The sequence below is a fragment of the Cetorhinus maximus genome, chromosome 4 (genome assembly GCF_964194155.1).
Source record: "Cetorhinus maximus chromosome 4, sCetMax3.hap1.1, whole genome shotgun sequence".
NCBI lineage: Eukaryota > Metazoa > Chordata > Chondrichthyes > Lamniformes > Cetorhinidae > Cetorhinus > Cetorhinus maximus.
This window is the reverse complement of record NC_135882.1, coordinates 155,938,599-155,950,745: the sequence shown is the minus strand read 5'-3', so window position 1 is coordinate 155,950,745 and position 12,147 is coordinate 155,938,599. Positions and strand designations below refer to the sequence as shown.

General features: G+C 41.8%; 1 protein-coding gene across 7 annotated transcripts in view; it reads right to left on the bottom strand.

The window, feature by feature from the left end:
- The window catches only part of LOC144679973 (focal adhesion kinase 1), a 531,813-nt gene that overhangs the window by 327,116 nt on the left and 192,550 nt on the right, over positions 1–12,147 (bottom strand). The window contains exon 1 of one of the 7 annotated variants that reach the window (XM_078541003.1): positions 5,775–6,024. The exons of 3 other annotated variants lie outside the window; for them this stretch is intronic. In XM_078541003.1, the coding sequence (XP_078397129.1) occupies positions 5,775–5,886 (112 nt within the window). In that variant the 5' untranslated portion in view covers positions 5,887–6,024. Of the gene's footprint in view, positions 1–5,774; positions 6,025–12,147 lie in introns of those variants that run through there. 3 more of the 7 variants (XM_078540998.1, XM_078540995.1, XM_078540996.1) reach the window with 3 other exon arrangements.

Sequence of the window (12,147 nt, the reverse complement as noted above, 5' to 3'; positions counted from 1 at the left end):
GACCAGACTCAATTGGCCGAATGGCCTACTTCTGCTCCTACGTCTTATGGTCTTATATCGCTGAGTAAAGTACGAACAGTAGGAACGAAGGCCTGACAGGATTGCCCTGGCAACAATTGAAGGAGAAGCTGTGGATAAATCAGACGAGCAAAAAAGAAAAATCAAATGGATGAATAACATTGAGGTGTAGACTGGCGGAAGCTTGTAGAAAGCCAAAGAAGAAGCAAGGTGATGCCACTAAGGCTATGGTGACAACGAATGAGAAGACGAAAGTCTGTGAACTTGGTTCCCTGGATTAAGTGTATGCAAAATTTCTCAAATAATGCAAATACAGTATTCAACAATAATCACAATCTCCAGCTGAATATAAAAGATATGCATAGGGATGAAAGGGAGTTAATGAAATGTACATCAATGCCCCTTAACAGCATCAAACTATGCAACGGATGGGTCTTAAATTTGTAATACACAGTCACAGATAACTGATCACAAGACTATATTATATATTATGAAAAGCAAGCCAAAACTGGAAAGACAACTTAACTTAAATTAAAATGTCATCACTGTAAAATGTCAGTGGCTGAAACACATTCTCGTCCCATTCCAGTGCCCATTGGTCACGGAAAACCTCAAGCCGAAGAGGTGGGCACCACATGCTCCCTTCAACAGGCACAGAGGCAACCAAGGTTAAGAGGCAGCCAGTCAGGCGACGGAACCCCCCTCAACTATCCGCTGCCTGGACCTGTTTTTAGCCACCTTGGCCAAACCTAGAGCAGTCCAACAAGAAGGTCCTCTGATCTGCTCGTGCCCCGCTGCACCGGGTGGCCAAAGGTCAGGAGCATGGGACTTAAGTGCAATCTGAAATTGAGGAGCAGCCTCTTCAGAGAAAGGAAAAGCGACTGCAACTTCTCACACACTACATAAATATGTAACGCAGATTCTTCAGGCCGCAGAAATTACAGGTGACCCAGGAGTCTATGAATCAACTTAACACTCTATTGCACAGGACTGCTGTATGCAACACCCTCCACACCAAATCCTCAATGGTCAAAGGAACCTTCCACCAGGGGCCCTCACCCCCTCCAGACAGCAGGATAGATTGCCATGATGTGTCCAGGCAGCTGACAAGGATGAGAAAGTGGAAGAAATGCAAGAGCAGCCCAGACAGAAAACCCTTCTAACAAGGCTGTATGCAATCTAAATCTTAAATATTAAACAAAGTCATAAATCATGGGTGGAGAGAGAACACTTTCTAACCATGATTTGAATCTATGGATTACACAACTGTTTTCCAATTCTACATGTTACTGTTTACACCATGTAAGTCTTGATTTTTAAATTTGTGTTTTTAGCACTGTGCTCTAGCATTTCTGTGCTACTATAATTAATTGTGATGGCACAGATATTCAGAAAAAATACAGCTCTATTTTTTTGCTGATTTATCAAGGAACAAACATTAATGGGGTACCTAAGAAGTATTTGTACAAAATTTGAGAATGGACATCGTGATTACAGGACTATTAGTCGACTACAAAGCAGTGGACTGCAGATCTGCAGAGTGCTTCCTCGCAGTGACGAAATGCATGGGTCAATAAGCGTGCTGTCAGCTAGTACCACACAGGGGGCCATTCAGCCCATCTAGTCTGTACCAGTTCTTTCAAAAAGCAATCCAGTTAGTTCACTCCCGCTCTTGCCCCATATTGCTGCATTTCCTTTCTTCCTTCAAATATTTATCCAATTCTCTTTTGAAGATTGCTATTGCATCAGTATCGAACGCCCTAGCAGGCAGTGCATTTTAAATCCCAACCACGAGTTGCATAATCAAGTTTTGCATCAGGTCATCTCTGGCTCTTTTACTAATCACCTTAAAGGCTTAAATCCATGCCCTCTGGTTATTGACCCTTAATTCACTGAAAACAATTGCTCTTTATTTACTATATCTAAACCCTTCGTGATTTTAAACATCTCCAACAAATCTTGTTTTAGTCTTCACTACGCTAAGGAGAACAGCCCCAGCTTCTCCACTCTCTTCACTTAAATGCAACCCCTCACCTGTGGAACCATTCTCAGAAATGTTTTCTGTACCCCCCATGAGGGAGTATTCACAGCCTGCCTAAATAAACTGTGTTGCCTAAAATTGCTCACAATACCCCAGCTGGGGCCAACATAGTGTTTTATATAGGTTTATCATAATTTCCAGGCTTTTGTAATCTTTGCCTCTATTTATAAAGCTCAGGATCACAGAGTTATAGAGGTCTACAGCAAAGAAAAAGGCCCTTCGGCCCATCGAGTCTGCAGCCGGTCAAACAAGTACCTAGCTATTCTAATCCCATTTTGCAGCACTAGGCCCATAGCCTTCTATGCCATGGCATCACAAGTGCACATCCAAATACTTCTTAAATGTTATGAGGGTTTCTGCCTCTACCACCCTTTCAGGCAGTGAGTTCCAGATTCCCGCCACCCTCTGGGTGAAAAAATTCTTCCTCAAATCCCCTCTAAACTTCCTGTCCCTTACCTTAAATCCCCCTGGTTATTGATCCCTCCACCATGAGGAAAAGTTCTTTCCTGTCTACCCTATCTATGCCCCTCATAATTTTATACACCTCAATCATGTCCCCCCTCAATCTCCTCTGCTCTAGGGAAAGTAACCCCAGTCTATCCAATCTCTCCTCATAACTAAAACTCTCCAGCCCAGGCAACATCCTGATAAATCTCTGCATTCTCTGTAGGATCACATATGCTTTATCAACTGTTTTGTCAACCTGTCCCTCCACCTTCAAAGATTTCTGCACAAACACCCGCAAGGTCTCTGTTTCAGCACCCACTTGAAAACTGTACCACTTCGTGCAATTGTCTCTCCTCATTCTTCCTACAGGTTGAATATCCTTAATCTGAAACCCTTTGGGCCGATTACGTTTTGGAATTCAGATATTTTCCATTTTCGGATTACTGCCTAGGCCTACTTACATTACAATAGCCTAAGCCTTGGCTAGTGATTGTCTACAAATACTAGGCTGTTTCTCCACCTGCCAACTCTCACATGCATGCTCTACTTCTTAGCTGTTTACACACTTATTACACCTGTAATATATTATTACATTGCTTTATTAACATACAAATTAAATGCATAGCCATTCAAAAAAAGTTTGGTTTTTGGATGTGTTGGATGTACAGATAAAGTATATTCAACCTGCACTAAAATGAATCACTGCCACTTTTCTGTGTTAAATTTCAACTGCCATACGTCTGCCCCCTTTCACTTGCCTAAGTCCTCCTTGCTGTTTATTACATTTTGGAGTTTTATATCATCTGAAAATTTAACTGAAATTATGCCCTGTATACCCAAGTCCAGGTATACATCAAAAAGAGCTGTGGCCTTAAACACTGGGGAACACCACCGTATACTTTCCTCAGATTGAAAAACAATTATCCGAAAGACAGAGATGAGGAGGAAATTCCTCTCTCAGAGGGTCATTAATCTTTAGAGTCTCTACCCCAGAGAGGTGTGGAAGTTGGGTCATTGAATATATTCAAGGCTAAGTTAGATGGATTTTTGATCTACAAAAATGTAATGAGTTATGGGGAGGCTGGGGGGGGAGACAAGAAAGTGAAGTTGAAACCACAATCAGCCATGATCTTACTGAAAGGTGCAGCAGGTTCCAAAGGGTCAAACGGCCTACTCCTGGCTCCTACTCTTATGTTCTTAATCCTTATATTCATCTACCACTACGCTTTGCTTTCTGTGCCTTAACCAATTTTGTATCCATGCTGCGACTGCCCCTTTAAACGCATGGGTTTCAATCTTGCTAACATGTCTATGATACTTAATGAAACACTTTTGGAAAGTCTAAGTACACAACACAACGTCAACCACATTAGTTTCATCAAACCTGTACTTTACTTCAAAGATCCCAATCAAGTTAGTCAAGCACAACTTGCCTTTAACAAAACTGTGCTGGCTAACACTAATTACCTCTATTTTTCCAAATGACAAATAATTTTGGCCTGGATTATTTCCAAAGCAGCATTCAGTTTAGCTTGTCATATGAACCCCAAGATATATGTGCTCATTGTAATTACCCATTCTGAACAAACTATCAGAGAAAAATATTAACCAAAAATTATTTCACATTGCCATCAATTGGGATCGCATCTCTGCTCCCCATAAAACCCATTAGATGCCTTGGCCAACAAAGATAACAAGATATTTTTTTTCAGTTGGTGCATTACAAATTCTATGCTGAATAACAAAATTCATAATATAATCTGATTATTAGAGCTTACTTTGTAGCGGAGAAAAGAAAATCAATCCTCAAGTATTGCAGAAGAGAGAGACATGTTGCCAAAGCTGTTCATCTGGCAATCATCAGGACAAACACAAGAATGTCATATTTCAAACGATCACAACAATTTACGCGACGGGAGAAAAGGGCACTGATTGGTTGGCAAGACGACTCTGATTGGCTGAGGCGTTGTCATGGAGAAAGCAGCAGAGAACGACAGGTAAATCAAAAAAGCTGCAAGACTTGAACACATTCCTTTAGCTTGCAGAGAATGGGTCCCTGCATATGAACATATATCACTCGTAGCAAAAATAAATGACCCACACTACAAGCTCGACTGTTTATCTTAAATTGGCTGTTAGCGTAGCTTTTAATGTATTCAGAAATATTCAGAAAGTGCTGCCCAATTACAGAATCACATCTAACAGATGTTTGGGTTTGAAAGAACAGGCTGGTTGAGAATGGTCTGCACTCTGCCCATTATGAAAAATTGAAGGAACATGCTGTTTGATTCATTTGCCAATCGCTTGGACAGAAGGCCCATGTATCTGGCATCACACCGGCACTAAAATGCAATGCTTATATAAGCGGCATTTTCCACTAACAGGATGCTGCCATCAGTCCAAAAAGACATGCTTCCAACCATGCAATTGAGCAATGCTCTGTATGAATTTCAGAGCCAGGTTGGAGTTGTCACGCATTTACACCTATCCTTGACGCATGAGCAAATTAGGCATGTTGTGATTTGCAGGGGAACACCATGAAAGAGTGTCAAAACTTTTATGACCAAAGGTGAATTCATGTACATCAGAAGCACTACAGGAGCAGAAAATAGGCAGCAGCTGTTGCACATCCTTCCATAAAATACCACAACATTGTACGTAGATAAAATAGTTTTGTGTTCTTCCATTTAGTTCTTTAGTTTAGTAAAGATTACTGAACATCACTACCACATTTGAGATTTTAAAGATAGATTTATAGAGGTCAAAAGGCCAGCTGCAAATTTCCAATCCTCAAATAAGAAGTATATGTGGCCAAGGTGAGGTAGCCAGCCCCCTTCAATGGACTGAACACAAGGAATGGACCCGAAGTGCCACTAAATCAGATTCAATCGCCGTTGTATCATCAGTGGAAGAAACCATGAAAAAGAAATCATCTTTCTACTTAGTGGAGGGAAAAGTAATGCCATAAATCTCTCAGCAGCTGGTTCAATCGGAAAGGCTGCCCCCACCACACCATCAATTGGTTGGGGGAGTGCTGGTTGGGCTACAAGCCAAAAACATCTTTTAAAAACTGATACAAAACATTGTCAGAATGTCAGTTTTACTCCGCCCTCAATATACGGCTGAATAATTAGATTCAACTTACGTCTTAGAACAGAACCTTGAACTAGCCAATTTTTTAAAAATTAAGCGATGTTTTACAACGTAGTGAAAATCCTGCTAGTTACAAGAAACTTTCTAAACATGACCAAGTCCTACGTAATAATACCTTCTGCCACGAGAGGTTTTACTTCTACCTCATTTCTTGTTCGAGCACCCCAGCAAATACATGGTATGTAGGATTCTGAGGGGGAAGGAGGATCCTTCTCAGCAACAATCATAGATAAAATTTAGAATAATTAACTTCACTTTTAAAAATAAATCAACAGGCCACTGAGTTTTCTTCTTGTCGCGTTACATTCTCACAGTCAAACTATTCATAAACCAGCCAAACATGAATCATTGTAACCTGGAGCTTTTTAAACAACGTCACAATTAGTATACTTCCCTAGTTGTAACACTGTCTGCATGTTTGACCACAATTTTACAGTGGCGGCATTCGCACATCCCAGAGAGAACGCCTCCAGACTACGAAGACATTGCACTTTAGTAAGTATTAGGTTGCACCATATGAGTATTTGAAGATCTGATTGGTTGAAACGTCACTAAAATAAATAGGGTTGCAATACACAGGAACTCCTGCCAAATACAATTCAAAGAGGTGGGGCACCACAGGAATGTTTAAGTGTTAATCTCCTTAACCCTTTCAGGGCTTCTGCAGCAGAACAAAATATAAGGCAATTTGTTTTAGCTGGGTCAGCTCTCAAAAAATGCATATTTCCCATAAGATAACCACGGTATTTAAATTTTTAAAAAAGGACCAAAAAGATTTGTAAACAGTTTTCAAAATGGATGGAATGGAATCAATGGCACTTCATCGCCTAGTCCTTTAATTATTTACTAAATTAACTCTTATATGTTTTCACATTATCTATCTCTGCTGTCCCCTTCGAACAGTCTACACTGCATTCACTCCTCTAAGCTCGAAACCACATTCAATGGTTCTAGAATTTGTGGCAATTTCAACCATCTTAATTGGGGTTTCATTTATTTACTCAAAGAACTGAAAAAAACAAATGCTGCAAATTTAAAACAAAAGAATAGAAAATTCTGGAAACAGTTAAGTCAGTCAGCATTTGTGGAGAAAAAAGACAATCTAATACAGCAGTAGAAACTCACCCTCACCATTTTCTTAATCCCCCTGACGTTTTTATATTTGACCACCATGCTACCCATAAACTTATACTTTCAGAAGCAGTCCATGTCCAAATGCAGCAAGACCTGGACAATATCCAAGCTTGGCATGATAAGTGGTAAGTAACATTCGTGCCACACAAGTGCCAGGCAATGACCTCCAACAAGAGAGAATCTAACCTTCACACACTGACATTCAATGGCATGACCATGACATTCAATGGCATTACCATCACTATCAACATCCTGGGGGGTTTACCACTGATCAATAACTGAATTAGCCATATAAATACTGTGGCCAGGAGAGCAAGTAAAAGATGTGAGGGATCTTGCAACGAGTAACTCACCTCCTGGCTTCCCAAAGCCTGTGCACCATCTACAAGTCACAAGAGTAATGGAATACTCTCCGTTTGTCTGGATGAGTGCAGCTCCAACGACACACAAGAAGCTTGACACCATCCAGGACAAAGCAGCCTGCTTGATTGGCACCCCTTCCACAAACATTCATTCCCTCCACCACCAACACAGTGGCAGCAGTGTGTACCATCTGCAAGATCCACTGCAGGAACTCACCTAAACTCCTCAGGCAGCACCTTCCAAACGCATGACCGCTGCCATCTAGAAGGACAAGGGCAGCAGATGGATGGGAACACCATCACCTGGAAATTCTCCTCCAAGCCACACACCATCCTGACTTGGAAATATATCGCCACTCCTCACCATTGCTTGGTCAAAATCCTGGAACTTCCTCCTTAACAGCACTGTGGGTGTACCTTCACCACCTGGGCTGCAGCAGTTCAAGAATGCAGCTCACCATCACCTTCACAAGAGCAATTAGGGATGGGCAATAAATGCTAGCCTAGCCAGTGATGCCAACATCCCATGAATGAAGAAGAAAATAAGGTTTTTTTTGCCTTTTATTCCCAGAATTACTTAATTGTTACCCTCCTTTTCATCTGTTACCCTTCTTTCTTTCAGCGCAGTGTTTGTCTTCTGGCAAAGATTCAGTTTGAGTCGTATATTTCAGAAGACAATAAAACTAAATCATACCAACTTAATCTGGTGTCAAATCAGCACACTATTGTTAAAAAGCAAAAACAAAAATAAAAATACCTGGGAAAACTCAGCAGGTCTGTCAGAATCTGCGGAGAGGAATACAGTTAACGTTTCAAGTCCGTATTAGTCTTCAACAGAACTGAGGAAAAATAGAAGAGAGGTGAAATATAAACTGGTTTAAGGGGGGGTGGGACAGGTAGAGCTGGATAGAGGGGCAGTGATAGGTGGAGATTGCCAAAAGATGTCATAGACAAAAGGACAAAGAGATGTTGATGGTGGTGATATTAGCTAAGAAATGTGCTAATAGGTGACATTAAGGGTAGAAAGCAGGACGAGCAAGATACAGATAGCCCTAGTGGGGGTGGGGTGGGGGGAAGGGATCGAAATAGGCTAAAAGGTAGAGATAAAACAATGGATGGAAATACATTTAAAAATAATGGAAATAGGTGGGAAAAATAAATATAAATTATTGGAAAAAAGGGGAATCGGAAAGGGGGTGGAGATGGAGGAGAGAGTTCATGATCTAAAGTTGTTAAACTCAATATTCAGTCTGGAAGGCTGTAAAGTGCCTAGTCGGAAGATGCGGTGCTGTTCCTCCAGTTTGCATTGAGCTTCACTGGAACATTGTAGCAGGCCAAGGATGGACATGTGGACACAAGAGCAGGGTGGCGTGTTGAAATGGCAAGCGACAGGGAGGTCTGGGTCATGCTTGCAGACAGACCGAAGGAGTTCCGCAAAGCGGTCACCCAGTCTGCGCTTGGTCTCTCCAATGTAGAGGAAACCGCATTGGGAGCAGCGAATGCAGTAGACTAAATTGAGGGAAGTGCAAGTGAAATGCTGCTTCACTCGCAAGGAGTGCTTGGGCCCTTGGACAGTGAGGAGAGGGGATGTAAAGGGGCAGGTGTTGCACCTTCTGCGATTGCATGGGAAGGTGCCGTGGGAGGGGGGTTGAGGTGTAGGGGGTGATGGAGGAGTGGACCAGGGTGTCCCAGAGGGAACAATCCCTGCGGAATGGCGCCAGGGGGGTGAAGGGAAGATGTGTTTGGTGGTGGCATCATGCTGGAGTTGGCGGAAATGGCGGAGGATGATCCACTGAATGCAGAGGCTGGTGGGGTGATAAATGAGGACAAGGGGGACCCAATCATGGTTCTGGGAGGGAGAGGAAGGTGTGAGGGCGGATGCACGGGAGATGGGCCGGACACGGTTGAGGGCCCTGTCAACCACTGTTAAAAAGCATGCTTGCAATAGATGACTGTATGCAAAATCAGAGACAGTTGGTCAGAGTAATCACAGTTAAATATCTTGTACTGTGGACTTGTTTGACTATAGCTTAAAGGGTGCAAATTCCAATCAGCTCAATCGAATCATTCTGAACATTCTTGCTCAGATAAAGGTTCAATATGGCTTTTAGCTCAACCCACTGTTTAAAATAAAAGGCATTTGGTCTGCAATTCCTAAATGGATACTCATTGAAGTTTTGTTTTAAACAGGAAAACATATTTACTGGCAAAGGAGATTTCACGCAAGAAACATATATTATACAGCAACTAACATATGGAGGGCACACTGTCAATTCCAGCTCAGCAAAGATGCAGAGCTAGTAGAAAAATAACATAAGACCGTGTGATATATAAATGTATGTTTAGAAACAAAACAAAGCTTTTGAAATCTAAAAAAAAACCACAAAATTCTGGAAATTGCTGTGCATTTCCAGCAAGGGGAAAAAAGTGGGCAAAAATTTAGTCTGTCGTCTTGTACGCAAAACATTAAGGCCAGGATTTTCCCGTTGGCGATTTGGGGGCGGGGCCTGCTCGCCAACAGGAAAATGACGCGGGATGAAGTTGGGAGGAGCCCCCGACGTCATCCCGGTCCCTTTAAATTTTCAGGAAGGCGGGCGGACAGCGAAATCAGTTGTCTGCTCGCCGACCTGTCAATGGCCAATTAAGGCCATTGACAGGCTAATTAACATTGTTAAAGACCCTGCCAATCCAACCTTAAGACTGGTGGGCAGGCCAGGAGCCCCAGCGGGCTCCTGATAATACATGAAACTTCATCTACTGGCGGGATGAGGTTTCATGTCCGTTTTTGAAAAGTTTCATAAAGTTTGTGTGTTTCTTACTAACATGTCCCATCTCATGTGACATTGTCACATGAGGGGGACATTTTAATAATTTTAATATTTTTCTATTATTGGAGTTTTTTTACCTGTCAGTAAACTCCCTGAGACAGCACTTGGTCTCAGGGAGCAGTGCGCTCTTTCGCACGCATACGCGAAAAAGCGCACTTTGACAGCTGGGGGTTCCCTCCACCCCCAACACAGGAAGCGCTTCCCGTCGGGCAGCCCGCCACCGAACCAGTGGGGCCCGCCCGCCCACCAAGGGCAAAATAAATGAACAAATTAAACCAACTGCCATCTGTTGCTTCTTCTACACAATGCAACAATAGATTTATATTGCAACATTGGAAGCACCTGCAATTATCTTCAGTCAAGTCAGAGCACCAGGAAGCAGCAAGGGCAAGAGCCTGCGCAGATATCAAGTGATTCTGGAACTCAATAAATCTGCGATTCTAGCATATGCACCAATATTCTGAAGTTTCAGCTAAGCATTGCCAACATTGCTGTTAGCATGCAAGGAGACAACCAATAGTGCATGCCATCTGGGTTGCAGCACTGAATTGTACTCAATAACTTGCTACTTTACATATTAGCTTGGCCCATGGAATATACATGTCCCACCCCGACTAGTTCAGAGCCTTCTAATGCTAATGTAACGTATTTCTAAGAACTGTGGATTTTCATGGTCAGCAGCAGAGATGGCACTCGTCACTGACTTTAAAGAGAGCTGCCCCACAAAGATCAAGTGATCTAAGTGGCATAGATTTCACCTTCCCAGACTTCAATTTGGATTCAGGGTCAAATCAAAAGGCTTCCAGCAACAGTGATGTCATCAAGCAGGTTATGAAGCCAATTATACTGAACTACTTTCACAGACAGCAAACTAGGAAGTAAAATGCAATGATTATCCTGCACCTTATATAAATCTTAGAGGGCAAAATAAATTATTGGGGCATAAAAATGGGATTAAAGTGAAGCTGAAATATCAAACAAACTTTAAATTTTAAGTGTGGAATTTATTTTATCATAATGGAGAAATTTGACGTTCCACAAATATGAAATTGGTTTTTCAGGGCTAGTGAGGCTGTTTATCAATACTTATGAACTCAGTACTCCATTAAAAACTCAGTTACAGCCCATTTAACAAGGTATAACTTCTTTAAAGGGCTTTTACAGTGACACTACACTAGTGTAACACTAATGTTAAAGGACAAGTTGATAGCAGTTCAGTTATTTCTAATTGATTGCTGTCTGGGATTTTAGCATTTAATTGCATTGTGTGTGGACTCTAGAATCTGGAATTTAACTGCTCGTCTCAGAGGGGTAATGATGGCAAGTGCTGGCCACTGTGTCGTCATAACTATCACAAAATCTCAACACATGACCCATTTTGTACCAAACTACATCGCTGCGTAGTCATGCCTGTGTTCTGTAACATCTTGTTTCTATCTTTTCCACCCCCATTTCTTATTTTCTATTTGTCAACGGCCCAAATCTTCCAGTCTCCGGATCAGTGGAGATAGGACACATGTTGGGAGATGCACATCAGGACTGTTACCAACCAACCTGTGCTTGCAAAACTCAAAACATAGTGTCTAACATTAGATGTGATTCCGCAATTGGACATTTGCTAAATAATTCTCAGTGTGCTAAGAACAACCAACTTAAGATGGTGAGTCGGGCTCGCAGTGCAGTGCATTTGCATGTACTGGATATATATTAATACACAGGGCCCTGTTCTTTGCAGACAGGAAAAAAATGTATACAACATTGCGCCTGTTTCAGCTAAACAAAATAAGTGACAGCCGTTCGCTGGTTCATTCCCCAGGGCAATGTCTTGACCAGAGTCAAGCTGCCTGGTTTAAATTTCAAACAATTCTTGACAGTTAACTGTCAGTCACCATCAACAGGTGCATTCTCCATGACAACACCTCTACCAATCAGCACTCTCTTCACATACAGTACAAATATGTTGTTTCCCCTGACATTGGTATTTTCTTACGAATTGTTCTGATGAGTGCAAGACGAAAATCTGCAACAAAAAAGTCTGTTTTTTCAGCAATACTCAAGTTCTGTACTATCAAACGACTATTTAAAGTAAAATACTTCTTGATAAATCAAGGCTGAGATTTAATGGCATTCAAAGTCATCACCAGCAGAACTAACCAGTATATAC